General features: G+C 42.2%; 2 protein-coding genes across 3 annotated transcripts; both read left to right on the top strand.

Moving 5' to 3' along the window:
* Window positions 1–2,010: 2,010 nt before the first annotated feature.
* Window positions 2,011–5,187, top strand: LOC143416976 (low affinity immunoglobulin gamma Fc region receptor II-like). Its single transcript, XM_076882624.1, has 6 exons — window positions 2,011–2,068; window positions 2,153–2,188; window positions 3,193–3,456; window positions 3,536–3,781; window positions 3,857–4,048; window positions 4,160–5,187. Exons 1-6 carry the CDS (start codon window positions 2,038–2,040, stop codon window positions 4,258–4,260), a joined length of 870 nt encoding a protein of 289 aa, XP_076738739.1. The 5' UTR covers window positions 2,011–2,037; the 3' UTR covers window positions 4,261–5,187.
* A 2,072-nt stretch (window positions 5,188–7,259) lies between these two features.
* Window positions 7,260–17,745, top strand: psip1b (PC4 and SFRS1 interacting protein 1b). Of its 2 annotated transcripts, none has more exons than XM_076879943.1 (12): window positions 7,260–7,417; window positions 9,598–9,722; window positions 9,804–9,868; window positions 9,949–10,084; window positions 10,919–11,395; window positions 12,556–12,732; window positions 12,967–14,370; window positions 14,446–14,552; window positions 14,626–15,559; window positions 15,798–15,899; window positions 16,225–16,504; window positions 17,075–17,745. In XM_076879943.1, exons 2-12 carry the CDS (start codon window positions 9,639–9,641, stop codon window positions 17,092–17,094), a joined length of 3,786 nt encoding a protein of 1,261 aa, XP_076736058.1. In that variant the 5' UTR covers window positions 7,260–7,417; window positions 9,598–9,638; the 3' UTR covers window positions 17,095–17,745. The 2 variants fall into 2 exon arrangements, with proteins under 2 accessions (XP_076736058.1, XP_023010809.3); XM_023155041.3 differs by having other exon boundaries at window positions 12,928–14,370.
* Window positions 17,746–18,284: the final 539 nt, after the last annotated feature.

The following is an 18,284-nucleotide window of genomic DNA, read 5'->3' as shown; positions in this document are numbered from 1 at the left end:
CAAAGACCTGGATGGCCGCTAACTTTCTGCTCCTTAATTCAGATAAAACTGAGGTTATTGTACTCGTAGGAGTTCTTTCTTCCATTTGCGCAACATCTCTAAAATTAGAAATATCCCGTCCCAGAGTGATGCAGAAAAACTAGTTCATGCATTTATTATGTTGTCCAAGATAAAGACAATGTTGGATAACACCTCCCACCCACTCCATGACATGCTGGTCAGTCACAGGAGCTCGTTCAGTGAAAGACTGAGATTACCGAAAAGCACCACTGAACGACACAGGAAATCATTCCTGCCTGTGGCCATCTCCCTGTACAACTCCTCCATCTAACACACTGTTTACTGCAACAGCTACACCCTTTTTGCACATGTTCTTCCTCTTTCAGCTATTTATTAATAAGTGACCTTTACGTGTATATATATGCCTGTATATAGTGTGCTATTCTTAGTTTGTGTATTGTCTGTCTTTGTTAATGTTTTTTTATAATGGAGCACTGTAACGAAAAAGAATTTCCCCTACACAGCAAAATCTCCAGTGTTAATTTAACACTGGAGATTTTGCTGTGTAGGGATCAATAAAGTATTCTGATTCTCATTATTACTTCCAGGCTGGACTACTGTAATTCATTATTATCAGGATGTCCTAAAAACTCACTGAAAAGCCTTCAGCTAATCCAAAATGCTGCAACAAGATTACTGCAGACCTACTTGTTGTTCCTAGAGTATTTAAAAGTAGAATGGGAGGGAGAGCCTTCAGTTTTCAGGCCCCTCTTCTGTGGAACCAGCTTCCAGTTGGGATTCAGGAGACAGACACTATCTCTACTTTTAAGATTAGGCTTAAAACTTTCCTTTTTGCTAAAGCATATAGTTAGGGCTGGACCAGGTGACCCTGAATCCTCCCTTAGTTATGCTGCAATAGACATAGGCTGCCGGGGGATTCCCATGATGCACTGAGTATTTCCTTTCCAGTCACCACTCACTATGTATTAACAGACCTCTCTGCATTGAGTGATGCTTGTTATTAATCTCTTCCACAGCATGTCTTTATCCTGTCTCTCTTCTCTCACCCCAGCCGGTCACAGCAGAGGTCGCCCCTCCCTGAGCCTGGTTCTGCCGGAGGTTTCTTCCTAATGCGTTTTTTCTTCCTACTGTTGCCAAAGTGCTTGTTCATAGGGGATCATATGATTGTTGGGGTTTTCTCTGTATGTGTTATTGTAGGGTCTACCTTACAAAGCGCCTTAAGGCGACTGTCGTTGTGATTTGGCGCTGTATAAATAAAAGTGAATTCAATTCAATTGAATACTAATCAGAATGTCCGTAGTTTGATTCCCGATTACTTGAGTCTGCATGTTGGAGTATCCATGGGGAAGGTGGCTGAACCTTGAGAGTGAGTGTGTGTGAATGCTAGACAAAGCGCTTAGGTAGAGAATAAAGTACAGTATGAACGTGTGTGTGTGTGATTGGTGAATGTTTGGAGAGCGCAATTTGACATGAAAAGTGTTTGAAAGGTCCAGTCCAGTGACCAACCCGAAAGATGAGATATACACGTGAATCTCATCGACCCCAGAAACCTGGTGACTAGAGAATTTTTACCTGTACAGGTGAACAAAAGCTACCGCTAACATCCTTTACAGAAGGGTCTGTCAGTGAGGTTTATTAGTCTTGATGGAAATTTTAGGATTAGGAATAGGATTTTAATATAGGAGTCTAAGGAAACGAAAGCACGTTCAAAACCACTGCCTTAGTGATTGTCAGTGAAAGCATCCCACAGCTACAGATGCTGGGTCAGCTGTAATTTATTATCCATTGTGCCTTATTTTCTGGTTCAGTTTTCTTACCTACGACTTTTTTTTATTACTTTAAAACTCTTTTTCTACAAACAAACAAAGAAACCTTTTCATGATGATCACTACAAAGGAAACCACAATACTGACATCCTATCAAAGAGGAAGAGGAAGAGGAGGAGAGGGAGGCGGGTTTTACTTTATATGACTGTGAGCTGATGTCGGTGTTGGTCTGATACCATTGAGCAGCAGGATGGAGGAAACGTCTCTGCTGTGTCTGCTCTGTAAGCTCACTCTGTGTTTTTCATGCCTCTGCTGTCTTGTTGAATGTGAAACTCTGAACTAACCTGAGTTTAATTTCTCTTTAGTTCTGATCTCACTGCTGAGCTGCACCACAAACCAAGGTCAGTAACCTTCTTCTGTCACACTGTAAATCTGGCAGACTTAGCAAAATGTGAAATAGTTTTTAAAAAATAACCTTTTTGTCTGTTTTCATGGATATGAATTCTCCATTTTCTTTTCATTAGCAAGTCTGCATAAACATTTTGGCTGTTTAAAGATGAAAGTATTTTTTGACTCACTTGAAGAGATTATTAAAGTTGTCACCATACACAGGCAACTACAATGGGATGCAAAAGTTTGGGCAACCTTGCTAATAGTCATTATTTTCATTGGTTGTTAGAATAAAAAATGCAAGAGTGATTTGGCAAGGATGGAAGGGACATGTCCCCACCAATATCCAGCGATTATTGAATTGTCCCCACCAATAATTTGATCTCTTTGAGTAAAGAAAAACAAAATTGATAGAAAGAAAAAAACTATCTGTCAACGCCTCATTCGCCTGAGCTTGAAGGGTAGACCCCCCGCAGGGGCGAGAGGGGAATTTATATGTTTAAAAAAACCTAACCTAAATGACAGCAACATCAAGTTTTCTTTCTTTCTTTTTAAAGAACGGTCGTACTAGAACATGGGCCGGCCTCTCAGAGTGATTCGATATATGACTACATGCTCATCCAACTGAGCTAAACCTACACCCGTCTTTCTTTCTTTCTTTCTTTCTTTCTTTCTTTCTTTCTTTCTTTCTTTCTTTCTTTCTTTCTTTCTTTCTTTAGGAAGAATGTTTCATGTGTAGCACATATGTTGTTTAGATACCCCACCCTTGAATCAAAGAAAACAAAGCTCTGAAAAGTAGAAACATTTAAAACCCAACTATCTTTTCTAAACTGAACAGTTTCATCTTTCACTGTTTCAAAATGGGCAAATTTGAAACACTTGGGGAGATTCTTAAAGCTGTGAATACAGACAACCAGTTACTTTCAGGACCATATGTCACAGCAGAGGAGACAACTGGCAACTGTCTCATGATCAAAAAACATAGACAATAAATATCCTGCTCTCTCTATCACAGCTCGTCTGACTGTGAGTCCCAGCAGCTCTCAGTTCTTTAGAGGAGACTTTGTGACTCTGAGCTGTGAGGAGGACGACAGCTCTGCTGGATGGACTCTGTGGAGAAACACAAGCACAGAACAGAGGACTCAGTGTAGAGATGGGTGGGAAAAACCAGCTGGTTCATCCTGTAACATCACCTATATCTTCATGTGGGACAGTGGAGTTTACTGGTGTGAGTCCAGAGAGGGTCCCATCAGTAACATGGTTAACCTGACAGTCACTGGTAAGCTGAGTGTGTGGAGTTAGTGTTGATGAAGCTGTGTGTAAATGGATGAAATGCTGTAGTTTGTCTCTGTGTTGAGGTGGATCAGTGATCCTGCAGAGTCCTGTCCTCCCTGTGATGGAGGGAGATGACGTCACTCTGCTCTGTAAAACAAAGACCACTCCCTCCAAGCTCCCAGCTGCTTTCTATAAAGATGGCTCCCTCATCAGGAAGCAGCCTACAGGTCACATGACCATCCAGCATGTTTCCAGGTCTGATGAAGGCCTCTACAAGTGTGACATCAGCGGTCATGGAGAGTCTCCATCCAGCTGGATCACTGTCACAGGTGAGGAGCTTCACTCTGATTTCAGCTCTTATTTCATCCACATATTCACCTGAACAGGTGGGATTCTCTCTGCAGAAAAACCTACAACCAGACCTCCACTCACATCTACAGTGAGATCCACCACTGCTGTGCCGCCTTTGACAGCTCCACTCCCTGACTACAGCTCCCTCCAGCTTGCGTTCAGAGTGCTCCTCCACCTGATGGTGTTCTTTCCATACTTCATGTCCACTCTTCTCATGATATCTTTATATCAACTCAGAGCCAAAGGTAACACTCTGAATCACTCACTGAACAATCAATATGGTGATGATTAACTCATCTCTCTGTCTGAACTCCTCATAAGTTAACAGCAGATACATTTTAAAACTTATCTTTCAGGAAATGAACCTCATGCATCAGTGGAAAAGATGCAACCCAGTCAGGCTGAGCAGGGATTAGATGCCCACTATGATGATGTCACTACAGAGCATCACTTCTGACCTGAAATTAAGCAGAGACCTGCAGTCTCATATTGCATTCAGGTCCTGTTGCTGTTCCTGTAAATTTCCACACTGGAAACAAATTAACCCTTGTAATAATACCTCAAACAAAGCAGCAACATATGTGATGTGCATGACCAGCTATGCACTCTCACTGTGTCATAATATCCTTGAGTATTTGACATCCACAGGAGAAACTCAGACAGAGCCCAGGCTGAGTTACTACACGTTACACCATGAAAGAGACGAGAGTTTCTTTAGATCCAACGATCAAAGATCAACAACTATATTAATTAAAAATGAAATCATGGATGAAAATACATTTAAAACACAAGAAATGAAAAAATAATAATTATTACAATATTACAGTACTCTCTGGTTGTTTGCACTCTCAACACTTTCTCGATCCTTTCACATTAAAGGCCTTTTGTTTAAGAATACAAACAAAAAATCTTTGTTAAATTCTGTCTGTTGTTAAATGTTTCTAACAGTTAGTAGAAGCAGGTTTGCCTGCCTGCACTTTATAGAAAGAACCTGCAGGATGCATAGAAGCTCTTTACTGACATCTGGTGGCTCAAAACAACAACTGTTTGAATTCTAAATTATATTTAATTTATTTTTTTAATATAACTATATTTGTGTACAAAGCTCTGTAGCCAGTTGTGTGATGGAAAGTTTCTGCTCTTCTCTGTGTCAGGCTAACCTGGCTGAATGAAAGGCTCCACAGTGTCACGCTCTGCCTCCATATAATCTTTCAGTACTAAATATTCCCACATGTACAGCTCTGCTTTTCTCACCATGATAAATAACTTGTGTCTATAAATGATTTGGTGCTTGTTGTTCTTGTTGGTCAGATGTGATGCAGACTGCAGTACTCTGTACTGTCGTTTGTCTCTTTGCAAAACAGATTAAACCTCACAAAGATGACCTGTTCTTGTGTGATTCAATTTATTTCATATTTCCATAACAGTTAGTGGTAGTTCAGACACACAATTGTTTATGCTTTTTGTTTCACAGAATGTTTGATGGTAAAGAGGTTCTTATTTTAAAAAAAATACAATTCTAGATGGTTTCTGTTATATACGAACCATTCTAAAACATGGACATCAAAAGCTGATTAAAGAGGGGTTTTATTGTATTTATTAGATTTGTTATGATTAGTGATTTATAATTTTTTTATTATTATTATTGTTATTATTATTTAACACAATTTAAATATAAAATAAATAAAAAAATAACTTAAAAAAAACAGTTAAGCACTGTTGCCTCACAAGAAGAAGCTCCTGGGTTTGACACCACCATCTGTGGATGTGGTGTGCTCCAACTTCGAAAGTCCAAACACATGCACTTAGTGTGTTCAATTAATTAGTGATTCCTAATTGTTCATAGTTGTGAATGGATGTAAAACTTTAGGTAAAACCTAATATTAGAGTGAACACTGTAATTTGACAGTCGTTCTCCAGTATAATGAAAATTATTAAAAAGTTTGCCAGAACTTGAGACGGTCAGAACCTGACTGCAGGTTGGATGTTTTCTGTTATCCTCAACGCTAAGGTGACTGAAGATCAGCAGCAGGGCTTTTAATCTGCTGTTCACTTGCAACTGGTATTAAGATTTTTTTTTTCTTTTAGAGCTTTTAGATCACAGTGATACCAATGAGGTAACTCTCAGCTGACTGTGACCAGGGACATTCTTGCCCATATCACCTTCACTCGAGTCCCACTGACATATACTTCAGCTCACCCATAAAGTGGTGGGCCACGTAAAATCACAGAGCGGGTCGGCAGATGCTGAGGCACATAGTGTGCAGAGGCCAGCAGCTTTCTGCAGAGTAAGTCACTATGGACCTCCAAACTTCACGTGGCATTCAGATTAGCTTAGAGAGTGTCATGGAATGGATTTCCACAGAAACAGCAGCATCCAAGCATTATATCAGCAAACACAATGCAACATGTCATACGCAGTTGTGTACAGCATGCCACCACTGGACTCTAGAGCACTGACATAAGACATTTTGGATAATTTAATGTTCCTAACTTTGCGGCAACAGTTTGGGGATGGCCCCTTCCTGTTCCAACATGACTGACAGGTCCATAAAGGCCTGCACAGAGTCCTGATCGAAACCTGACAAAACACCTTCAGGATGAATTAGAGCAGAGACTGATTTTTAGATTTTGTGTTCATTTTTAATCTGTGTAAGCATCGAATTAAGTCTGTTAATAAAGCTTGATTGATTTATTAGTTCTAAACCTTGTGGAAAGCCTTCCACAAGGTTTAGAACGATATAGTAGTGCATTTAATTTCTGGCACACTTTGCATTTGCAAAGCAACTGTTGAAACTAGCTCTCTTTTTTTATTATTACTTTAACCATGAAATTTTAATTTATACAGAAAAACGAGGATCTACATTTTTTTTCATATAGCGTCACTGCTATGAGAAGATGGAGTAGATCACTGCCAATTACAGTGTCTTATTTTGACTTTTAAAAGTTGTTGGAGTTACTGTTACTAACAAAGATACTAACTATTTACTATGTTACTAACAATGCAAGACGTAACCATATAAAAAAATCATTAGAAAAATGCACCTTGGTGTGGTACCTGTCTGCACTCTAAACATACACCGAGTAGTTCTCATTTATAATTATCAGTGAACTTTACGTTCGTTACATTTATTTTTCCCCAAAAACACATTAGTGCACGCGTGAATATGTGAATGAAGTTATGAACTTATTATGAAGTTCAGTACTTTATATTGAGGGCAGACCAATCCACGCGCTGAGGTATCGTAGCAACGGGCAGACGCTCAATGCCGAAAGTCGGAAATGACGACAGAATTATTGGTTCAAAGTAGTGCTTTATTTCTTAAGGTGTGCATTGATGACATCATTATGGTGATTATAAAGAAAGGAATCTAAATTCAGATTTAAAAAAACAAACAAACAAACAAAACCTTTGTACCCTAAGGTGGTACGGTCCAAAAGCTCCCGTGTGGTTGGAACGGTCCTCTAGCGGCGGGAAAAACCATTGTGGATCACGTGACACGAACACAGAGGTCAATATGGCGACGTGCATTAGAGGATAGCTTAGTAACAAGAAGCCTTGTTGTTTCGTGTTTTTTGTCCGCGGTGCCAGGCGGCAGTCGTTCTGTGTGCAGGTGAGTCCACGTCACATCCACGGTGCATGCCACGAACACGGAGTAAGGGTGCGCGAGTCGGCATGTTAGCGCGAGCTTTCAGTGGTTAGCCTGTATTTGTAAACAAAGCGTAAACACGCAGACGAGAGCGAAACTGATGAGCTAGTGTGAAAGATTATACTTTGCACACGCAAAGGTCAGCTGGTGGGACGATTCAGGTCCAGGAAGTGAAATGTTTTACTTACAGACTTCAAGTCTGGCCCTGCTTATGCATCCTCTCAGGTTTAGCACATGTTGGGTGTATTGATTGAAGTATTGCTGCCACGTTATCGTTAATCTCCAAGTTCACGTTAAATGTATTAATTCTTTGTGTGGTGGTGTGTTTGAGTTTGAAATTGAGTTGAGGAAATATTCAAATCCCCAACTAGTGGAAAAGCCCTCTAACTCAGGCCTGACATTCATATTTAAAAAGAAGAGAAAGGAAACAGTTGGGGTTTCCGCTTTAATTGTTTCCTACAGACGATTTTATGCACTTGGTAAGATCAGGGCTGGACACGCACAGTGAACAAAACACGGAGCAAAGTAATACTTAAAAAAAATGTCACAGTCCATGTATTCTGTGGTCAGAAGTTCACACCCACCCATGAATGTCATGATAATTTTAGGCGTTTGATGATTTCTTTGAACTGTGGAATCTTTGCACAGCTAAAAAACGAGAATTGGGTGCACAATTTGGATTAACAAGCTTCCTCATAATTCAGGATGGATATCTTCTTGGCAGAATTGGTCGTTTCTTTAAACTCGAGAAAGGCTTTAAGAAGACCAGAAGCTCAGTGTTCACCTGCTTTATCTCATAAAAAGCAGCTCTTGTCCTGTTGGAACACCTGACTGTCTATGTTTCAACCACCTAGATGTTTATTTAAGGTGAAGATTTTTGAGGTAGTTCTCTTCTTCTTTATTCCTTAATGTGTAATGTTACTAGTACCACTCACAGCTAAACAGCCCCAGGGTGTGATGCTACCACCGTGCTGTACAGTTGCTCTGTGTTCTTAGGTTTGAGTGGTTTTCTTTTTTGCTGAGAGAAGTTCAGGAGTTCACACTATTTTATTATCAGGCAGTTAAAGGTTTGGGTTGCACAGCTGTGGACTCTCAGTCTGCTTACAGAGAAGAATTTATTAGACACATGCAAACAAACATATTTGTGGTTGGTTATTGATGGGGAGATGCTGTGGTTTAGACTTAGTGCTTGCTGATTTGTTCTCCTCGTCGTCCTTCCACTTGGCCACAGCGGAATTAACCTCAAGTCAGGGATCTTGTCCTGTATAAGAAAACCCATCCCCACCTTATAAATGTTACCAGAGATATTTTATCTTCATGCTGACGTCAGCTGACACAATGAAGTCTTTATTTCTGTTTGACACACAAGGCCAAGCAGCCGTCTCGTCTGAAACTGTGTTCTGCTACAGAGCACAGTTTCAGACGAGACGGCTGCTTGGCTTGAAGGAGTTTGATTTGGAGGCTTATTTGGAGGCTTATTTGGAGGCTTATTTCTTCTTTCTCACCCTCTCAGTCCATGGTGATATAAAACTGGTTTCACTGGTGTTCTGTTTCCAGCTCTTGGTGGTTCCCAAACATCCTAACTGAGAACATCATCTGAGGGTCACATCATGGGGCTTCTAGACCAAAAGTGGTGACAGATCTGAATAACTTGTACTTGAATACAGTTTGAACTGATGATCTTTGAATCTGCATTTGTTTAGAAATGAGATCTTTCCACCCTTTCCCTCAGGATGAATAAAGTATTACCAATCAATCAATGAATCAATAAAAGATTAAGTGATTGTGTGTATGTTTGACCCTGTGTGGAGAGAGTCCAAAATGAATTCAAACTTGTGCATCCAGTTCTTGTTTTATTTAAGTTATTAAAGATTGATGTACGGTCATTTCACCCTGGAGAAAGAGTGGATTCAATAAGTCATTAAAAACCCCCAAACGACCATCACATTCATGCTAATGAGTGTTTGTAATCCTCTGACTACAACGTATGTCACAGCTGTGTGGGGTTACTACAGGCTGAAGAACAGCTCGAATCAACATCTGTTCATTCACTCGCACTCTTACCCACATTTACCTCCTTAAATGAAACACGGTAAAGTGTGTGAAGCAGCTGCTGTGGTCTAAATGGTCTGCTTGTCTTTCAGTGTTTGATTCCTGCTGTGCGACCGAGCTCTGAAGCAACAGGATGCCGGGAAAAAACGGCGACCAGTTCAAACCCGGAGACCTGGTGTTCGCCAAGATGAAGGGCTTCCCTCACTGGCCGGCGAGGGTGCGCTCACACCTCAGCTGTAAATACCTGCATGCAGCTGTTTGTGTGTACGCGCTTTAACTCTTCTTCTGTGTTTTACAGATCTGTAAGTCGGACGAGGGGTACAAGAAGCGAGTCCCCGTCTTCTTTTTCGGCACCCATCAGATGTACGTACGTGCAGCTGCAGATCGATCGTATCATTTTCTGAGCAGCATTGATCGAACTGTGATTAATCTCCCCTCCCCAGAGGCTTCCTGCCGCCGGAGAACATCGTCCCTTATGTGGGAAACAAGATGAAGTATGGCAGCGGCGTTCGCATCAAAGGCTTCACCGAGGGCATGTGGGAGATCCAGAACACGCCTGGAGTCGGGAGTAAACTCAAAGTCAGTCTCTCTTTAAAGATCACTCATCAGTTGCAATGAAAATGCTACGTAATCGCTTCAGTTCATTTTTATGTAATTGAATGGTTATGAATGAACTGCTAAAAGCATTTTCTAATGATGTGTTTGTAATATTTCTGACGCACTGCTTAAAAAAAGCTTATATAGCTTTAAAATTATATTTGTGATGATGTATCTGGTATATAAAAATACTGAACAGTGTTTTATTGATGCTTTCATTGATGCTGCCGCTTTTATTAATGTCAGTGAATTCAGGGCATTTTCCACCTTCTCCAGTTAGCTGCTGTGATTGATCAGACACTCTTACATCACCTAAACAATTATATTGGGTGATTTGATGTGGCACAGCTTTACTTCAGTAGTATCAGTCTGTCCAGTTGGGTCAGATCATCACCTGAAGTGACAGGTCCAACAGTGAGGGCAGGTTCTCTTCACAGATGTGAGCAGGTTCAGGATGACCTCATGTGACAGACATGAAAGAGTAAATGTTTCACGTGCAGCATCATCTCAACTAGTTACATTTGTTTTGGAAGCTGACCAATCAGAACAGACTAGGGTCAAAGGCATGGATAGGGGGCTGAAAAGGCTATTTCCAACATATTTCTCACACTGCTGGCACCTCTGCTTATTGTACTATTCTTAGTTAGTGTATTGTCTGTCTTGTCTTAATGTTGGTTTAAAATGGAGCACTGTAACAAAAAATAATTTCCCCCAGGGATCAATAAAGGATTCTGATTCTGATTCTAAATGTTTATAGCCCATGAGTGAGGCATGTTTCGGTTCTAATAAAGGTTCTTCGTTCTATCTTCTGTTCAGGTACCGGGGAAGACAAACACAGAAAGTACACCAGCAAAACCGGCTTCTGCAACCAAAGCTACTCCAGCTAAACCAACCCCAGCACCTAAAACTACACCTGCCAAATCACCCAAGGCTACACCTGCCAAGTCCGCACCAGCGACCAAATCTACACCCTCTAAACCGACGTCTGCTGCTAAAAGTCCAACTCCAAGTGCTGTCACTAAATCTTCCCCCAGCAGATCCGAGTCGGCCAGTAAAGCTGCCGCCGACAGGCGGCGCACAGGAGGCGAAAAGGAAGCTGCTGTTAAAACTCCCACACGAGTTTCATCAAGATTGGCTGCAGAGCAAAGTGAGGAGTCCAAGCAGGCTTCCACCCCTGCTGCAGACACTGCAGAGACCGTTGCGACTGCTCGAACCAGAAGGTCGGCAAGCGGCGGTCCGTCTGCAGGAGGGAGTGCAGGTGAACACACCGCCTTGGCCAAGACAGACAAAGAGGTGAGAGGTTAAATGTTTTAAAGCTGTGGGGCTGTTCCATTTGGGGAGAGGGCCTCTGGACTGGCAGTGGTTCAGCAGTGGTTCTGGGGTCTCTCAGCCTCCCTGCAACAACTATACCAGGGGGCTGGAGATGGTGCCTGTCAGTCAGACAGTGAGGGTTACCATCCTGGTTGTGGAGCACTGGACCCACTCTGTATGTGCTCTGTGAACTTGGAAAAATCACATCCTCAGAGTGTGCTGCAGGGAGGGATTTAGAAGGATTAAGCTCCTTGTTGTGTGCTGGTGTTTCACTGTCTGTTGTGAGATTGAACTTGAAAGCTGCAAAGTGAGGGGGGAAAAAAAAAAAAAAAAAAAAAAAAAAAAAAAAAAAATATATATATATATATATATATATACTTTTATATTTTAAAAAAAAATATATTTTTTTTTCTTTCTTTTTTTTTTGGGTGGGGGGGGGGGTAATTCAGAAGCACGGAGGAGTTGTCTGCAGAGGAGGGGGATGTGGGAAACTCGAGACATAAACACAAGTAGAATAGTTTCATCTTCTTAATGTTTATCCCATCCATGTGTCCATCAGTGTCTGTCTCAACGGGTGGTGCTGTGGAGTAGTTGGATGTCACAGATTAAACATTTTCATGGAGATTTTAGCACATTTCTGCATCTGTAGATCACAGATAATGACGTGGACCTACAGTGGAGAGAGAATAAAGGTTTTGCTTGATATTGTTTTTTTGGCTTTGCACCTGCGGATATTTCTGTGGATATTTTCCTGTTTTCTGGATATATAGATTAGTAAAGCAGGGCGACGGAGATCCGTCTCTGTGTGCTCGAAATTGGAGGATTGAATTGAAGCTTGAAGCTCCCATGCAGAAGCTTCCAAAGCACCAACAAATCTGTGGACGACGGTCTCGGGCTCACGTCACCGCCTTTGAAGGCTTTTTCCAGTTTTTCCTGCAACAGAAAAAAAGTGTCAGGTTCATTCTGCTCTAACACACCCTCATGAGAACACCAGCAATCCATGGCTCGCCTCATCCTCTAGTTTATGGAAGAAACTGGAGCTTCTTCTTTTATTAGAGCTCAGTGGGGAAGAGCATGGTGAACTGTTGACATTAAATGCTTACAAATAAACTTTTGTTTCTTCTTTTTCTTCTTTTTCTCAGACAGGAGCGGTCAAAGCTTCAGTGGGTGAAACCACAGCGAGTAAAGAAAAGGCTAAAAGCACAACTGAAGCAGAACCCAGACAGGCTGAAGCCTCCAAAGAAGCTGCAAGTGAAGTGACGACCAGGAGCCGAGCAGAAGAGCCGAAGCTGAACACGCATGGAGTGATGCTGCCCATTGTAAGTTTAAATGAGCCATTAATAACTTGTGTTATTCAGCAGCTCAACACTGTTCAAAGAAAAGCCTTCAGTTCTTTCTTTGATTAAAATGTAAGATTTAATCTAAAAGCTCGATTCAGACCCTCTGCTAATCTGATGCGTTGCTAAGCAACAGAGACACATGTTAAACTTCTTTTTCTCATTTTGTCTTTTCAGCTTTTGAATAAAGTTTCATGTTTTCCTCGTCTCCGTCAGATCAATGTGAAGCTGCAGAAGATGGAACCTGCTCTGATGACGACCGGTGGAAGGAGGGAGGAGGAGGAGGAGGAGGAAAAGAAAGAGAGCAGAGACTTCAAGCGCCGAAATGAAGAGAAGGTGGAGAAGAAGGAGGAGGAAAAGGAAGACAGCAGAAGAGTAAGGACAAGGAGAGATGAGAGGGAGGAGCAGAAGAAAGAGGGCCGAGGAGTGAAGAGGAGGAAGGACGAGGAGGACGAGAAGAAGGTGGATGAGGGGAAGGAGAAGGAAGATGACAAAGGAGTCAAGAAGAGAAGAGAGAAGAAAAACGATGAGGAGGTGGTCCAGAGGAAAACGAATGAGAAAGAGGAAGGAGAAAAAGAAGAGGCCCGAGGAGTCAAGAGGAAGAGCGAAGGGGAGGTGCAGAAGAAAAGTCAGGACAGCAGCGAGGAAAAGGCAACGATGGAGAGACGATCATCAAAAAGACACAAGGAACAGGAAAAGGGAACAGAGGAGGAAGGAGTAAAGACGAGTCCAGCTGAGAAGGAGGAGGAGGAGGAGAAGCAGAAGAGAGACAGGAGCACAGAGGGCAAAGAAACAAGGAGGATGAAAGAAAAAGAGGCGGAGAAGAAAGCGAGGAAGAATATTTCAGAGGAAAAGAAAGATGTGAAGAGTAAGGAGGTGGAGGAAGAGGGGGAGAAGAGGAGAGACAGGAGGCTGGAGGCCAGAGAAATGAGAAGGACGAAAGAAAAGGAGGAGCAGCAGAAAACGAGAAATGACACATCAGAAGAAAAAAATTTAAGAACAGAGGAGGAGGAGGAGAAGGTGGTTGAAAAGGAGAAAATAAGTAGGGACACCAGTGAGGCCCGAGAAACGAGGAGGACAAGAGAAAAGGAGGCGCTTCGGAAGATGAGGACGGATGCTTCACAGAAAAGGAAAGATTTAGGAAGAGAAAAGGCGGCGAAGAAGTTGGAAGAGGAGAAGACAAGGAGAGAAAGGAGCACAGAGGCCCGAGAAACGAGGAAAACAAGAGAAAAGGAGGTGCAGCAGAAAACGAGAAACGATCATTCAGAAGAAAAAGATTTAGGAAGAGAGAAGGAGGAGCAGAAGGTGGAAGAGGAGACGACAAGGAAAGACACCAGCCCGGAGCCCAAAGAAATGAGGAGGACGAGAGAAAAGGAGGCACTTCAGAAGATGAGGAAGGATGATTCAGATGAAAGGAAACAGTCAAGAAGAGAGAAGGAGGTGAAGAAGGTGCAGCAGAAGGCGAGGAAGGATGTTATAGAAGCAAAGAAAGATTTAAGAAGAGAAGAGGAGCAGAAGAAAAAGGTGGAAGAGGAGAAGAGGGAGAGGAGATCTGAGGGAGAGAAGCAGAAGGAGAAAACTGAGAGGGAGAAAAGAGGAGGTGCTGCTCCAGACGATGAGGTAGAGTCTGTCTTCATTAAGGAAATGTTTTAAATTGAAGAGAAGGATGAAAACGTCTCAACATTTCTCCTGCAGCGACAGCGCCACCTGGCCGCCAAGAGGGAGAGCGTGTTAAAGTCTCTGAGGGGTCTGCTGAAGGCCGGGAGAGGAGGGAGGAGGAGGGAGGCAACGAGGAGCGCTCTGTAAGAGGAAGGGGAAAAAAATGATACGGTAAAATCAGTCAGGAGTTTAAACCTCTGTCTGTTTTCTCATCAGGAGAGGCGGCGACGGAGCGAAGAGGAGGAGGACAGGAAGCCCGACAAGGTCAGAGTGGAGGAGTGCGAAGGAGTCAGCCTCAGCCAAGAAAACATCAGAGAAGAAGAAGGAAGGAGCCAAGAAGGGGAACGGCAGGACATCGCAGAAGATGCAGGTAGAAGAAAAGTTGGAGAAAAGTCGAGATGTGGAGCTGAAGACAAAGGAAAAGGAGGAGGAGAAGAAGACTGATGAAGAAAAGAAGGAGGAGAGAAAAATAATTGGAAAGATTGTCAAGGCAACAGCTGGGCAGGGTCCGAAGGTCCAGGTGAAGACGATGATGGGAGGAATGACCGTGAGGGAAGAGGAGAAGGTGGGAGGAACATCTGCAAAGGAGGGGGAGAAGAAGACAGAGGAGAAGGTGGAAAAGAAAAGAAGTTTGGAGAAAGAGAAGAAGAAGGGCGCTGAAGAAAAAGAGAAGTCGGATGATGGGAGCTCGAAGAAAAGCATCGAGGTCCAGATGAAATCTGAAAGAACTCAAGCGGAGGAGAAAAAAGCCAAGAGCGTGACGGAGGCTGCGAAGAAAAACGAGGAGCGCAAGGAGGAGGGGGAAGCAGCAGCAGCAAGAAGAAAAGAACAGGAGGGTGAAGAAAAGAAGAAGGACGAGGCGGAGAAACCAAAAAAGGCGGAAAATGCAGAAAAACACAAAACGCAAAAAACAACGGGCGAGAAGAAATGTGAAGGCGCGGAGCCGGGCGGGCAGAGGAAGACCGGCGAGGAGAAGGAAAGTGACGGAGCGAGCCGACCCGAGACGTCAGCAGCAGTGGAGAAGAGCGCTGGAGGAGAAGGTAACCCGGTACAGGAGCAGCAGAAGAAGCGCTCGACGGTGACGCTGACGGACTCGACGCTACACCGGATCCACGGAGACATCCGGATCTCTCTGAAGAACGACAATCCCGTAAGAGCCGAAACTTAAACTGGCTGCAGATTAACGACGGCACAAAATGTAAAACCGTTCACAGTGATTTTATAAAAAGTGAGCCGACATTAGATCATTTTTATGATTCTCACTGCTTTAGCTATCAGGAGCTACATCGCCCCCTTGTGGCCAGAAAATCTAAATGCAGCTTTAATATTTCAAAAACGCTGCATGTTTACTGAAACTGAACGACGCGACTAATGTGCTTCATCCTCAGGACATCAGCAAGTGTCTGGCGGCGCTGAATCAGCTCAGTATGGTTTATGTGACGTCTCAACACGTCCAGAGGCACAGCGAGCTCGTCGCCACGCTCAGGAAGGTAAACGCACATACTGATATCCTCGTGGTGGTTCTTGGATAAGCAATGCATCTGACCTGTCACACTACTATGATGTCATCGCTTTGTGTCCACTCAGGACAAGAAATCACAAAAATGGGGTGGGGGTTAGGGTGTCACTGTGATTACGTTTGGGATTAGGTGTGATGGTGTTTCCACGTAGCAAAGCTATGACATCACTCCAAGGTGATTGGTCACTTGCAACCTTAAACCTGGACTGAATTCAAAATAAATCAAATGAATAAACAAATAATAACTATACAAATCGTGTCAGTTGTTATTATGTATTTGTTTTCCTCGTGAGCAGATGCGTTACTACCGGGCAAACCAGGACATCATGGACAAGGCGTCGATGCTCTATAACCGCTTCAAGAACGCCTTCCTGGTGGGGGAGGGGGAGGAGGTGGTGAGCGCCGCCTTTCTGCGCTCGCTGCTGGAGGAGAAGGAGGAGGAGGAGGCGCAGAGGGTGGAGCGCTGTATGGAGAAGGTGAGGAAGGAGGGGCTGCTGCACGAGGCGAAGAGAAGTATGGGGCAGGTGAACAAGAAGAGGAATAACAGAGGAGAAGATGGAGAGGAGAAAGCTGAAGGTAAAAATAAATAAAAACTAAATCAACTGATTTGTGACAAGAAATTACACAAACTTACAAGAAGTAAAAATATTAAAGACAAGCGTTTATAGCTTATATTAGAAAATATTTTAAAAGTAAAATTGAGAAAACATAATTTCATAAATAACACTGAAATATTTACACCACATCTTTTTGTTTTTGTATCATTCAATAATTAAAATTATATACAGAAAAAAATTGCTTACTTTTTATTTTTGTAAGTTTTATTTCTTTTTTTATTAAAGCATTAATACTGACATTTTGTGAGGGGCGTTTATTTAAATGCAAAAATGCTGTTGTACATTTTGGTTTTTTGCTGTTTGTTTGGTTTCACTTCATAATTTTTGTGTATATATATATATATATATATATATATATATATATATATATATATATATATATATATATATATATATATATATACACATACATACATACATACATACATACATACATACATACATACATACATACACATATATATATATACACTTTTTTTTTTTTTTTTTTTTTGGATTTATGTAATAATTTTTCCCCCCTCTCCAAAAGCTCCAGTGGACTCCTCCTGACGGCTCATCATCACTGGAAGCAGCCTGGACCGGACCAACTGCTACTGGGGGGAGCAACACAGACACACAATAGGATTTTCCAAAACCACTTACCTCATTGGGCAGTAGCGTGCTTACCTGTTTAACTTCTCGCAGTGTGGACTGTCACACCTTAGCAGGTGTGCTGTTCCTACCCCACAGCTTGTTGTGCTAAGGCCACCTTATTAAGTTATTAAGCGCTTTGGAGCAGCTGATTTTATTTTAACTGGATGTTTATCTATTTTCCACTTTAATGTAATGAGCGTTAAACTGACGGCGAGAGCATTACACACCTAAGCATTAATGTGTACCTGCTGTTTAAGCTGACGTCCTGTTGCTGTGACATTTAGAGGCGAGATTTTCCTGCACCTGACACAGTTCTGACTCTGTCATCTCTTATGAAGTTTTTTGTCATCGCCGTCACTGGGGCTGATATTTTTTCTTTCTTTTTTTAAACTGAAGCATTAAACCTTGAGATGCACGAGGCCTACAGACGGTTCTGGCCGTTTTAATTTTTTTGGTTTTTTTGTGATTCAATGATGTGTTTTTATTCCTTTTAGCAGTTTTATTCCTGTTATCTTGGTCTTCATGTAAATATGTATTTTTTTTATTTCACAAATAAGAATTTTACAAACTTAACAAAGAGTCTCAAGTCTGATTATTATTATTTTACCCACATACACTCAACGACCACTTTATTAGGTACACCTTGGTAGTGACAGGCTGCGTATCCATGGTGTGAATCTCCTGTTCCTCCACATCCCTAAGCTGCTCTGCTGCAGTGAGATCTGGTGATTGTGGAGGCCATTTGAGGACAGTGAACTCATCGTCATGTAGGCAGTGTGTCATGTTGCCATCATAAAGGCCTGGACAATAATTGGGCAGGTTGTTTAAACAAGGCTCAGTTGGCACTCTCACACCAGCCACAGCTTGAACCCCAGTCTGAACTCAACCATGTAGAGCATGTCGACGCTACAATACAGTTGGCTGATTATATACTTGCATTAACATGCAGAGGAGCCTGTGCCTAATAAAGTGGCGATTTTAAATTTATAGTTAAAATATAATTTATATATGACACATAGAAGAAAAGGGATTTGCTTTGAATCAAAACAGTAGGTTGAACTTCTGCCTGCTGTCTGGTTTTAGTGTTTTTTTTGTCCCATTAATAA

Source organism: Maylandia zebra, linkage group LG3 (assembly GCF_041146795.1).
Source record: "Maylandia zebra isolate NMK-2024a linkage group LG3, Mzebra_GT3a, whole genome shotgun sequence".
NCBI classification, from domain to species: Eukaryota; Metazoa; Chordata; class Actinopteri; order Cichliformes; family Cichlidae; genus Maylandia; species Maylandia zebra.
This window is presented reverse-complemented; position numbering and strand designations above follow the sequence as displayed.

Excerpts from the sequence above, each read along its gene's own strand:
- LOC143416976 (XM_076882624.1), top strand. The coding sequence starts at position 2,038 with ATGGAGGAAACGTCTCTGCTGTGTCTGCTCT. Across the intron at positions 3,782-3,856 it reads CAGCTGGATCACTGTCACAG|AAAAACCTACAACCAGACCT; the intron begins GTGAGGAGCTTC and ends TTCTCTCTGCAG. Across the intron at positions 4,049-4,159 it reads ATATCAACTCAGAGCCAAAG|GAAATGAACCTCATGCATCA; the intron begins GTAACACTCTGA and ends CTTATCTTTCAG.
- psip1b (XM_023155041.3), top strand. The coding sequence starts at position 9,639 with ATGCCGGGAAAAAACGGCGACCAGTTCAAACCCGGAGACCTGGTGTTC. Across the intron at positions 12,733-12,927 it reads ATGGAGTGATGCTGCCCATT|CTTTTGAATAAAGTTTCATG; the intron begins GTAAGTTTAAAT and ends TTGTCTTTTCAG. Across the intron at positions 14,553-14,625 it reads GAGGCAACGAGGAGCGCTCT|GAGAGGCGGCGACGGAGCGA; the intron begins GTAAGAGGAAGG and ends TTTTCTCATCAG.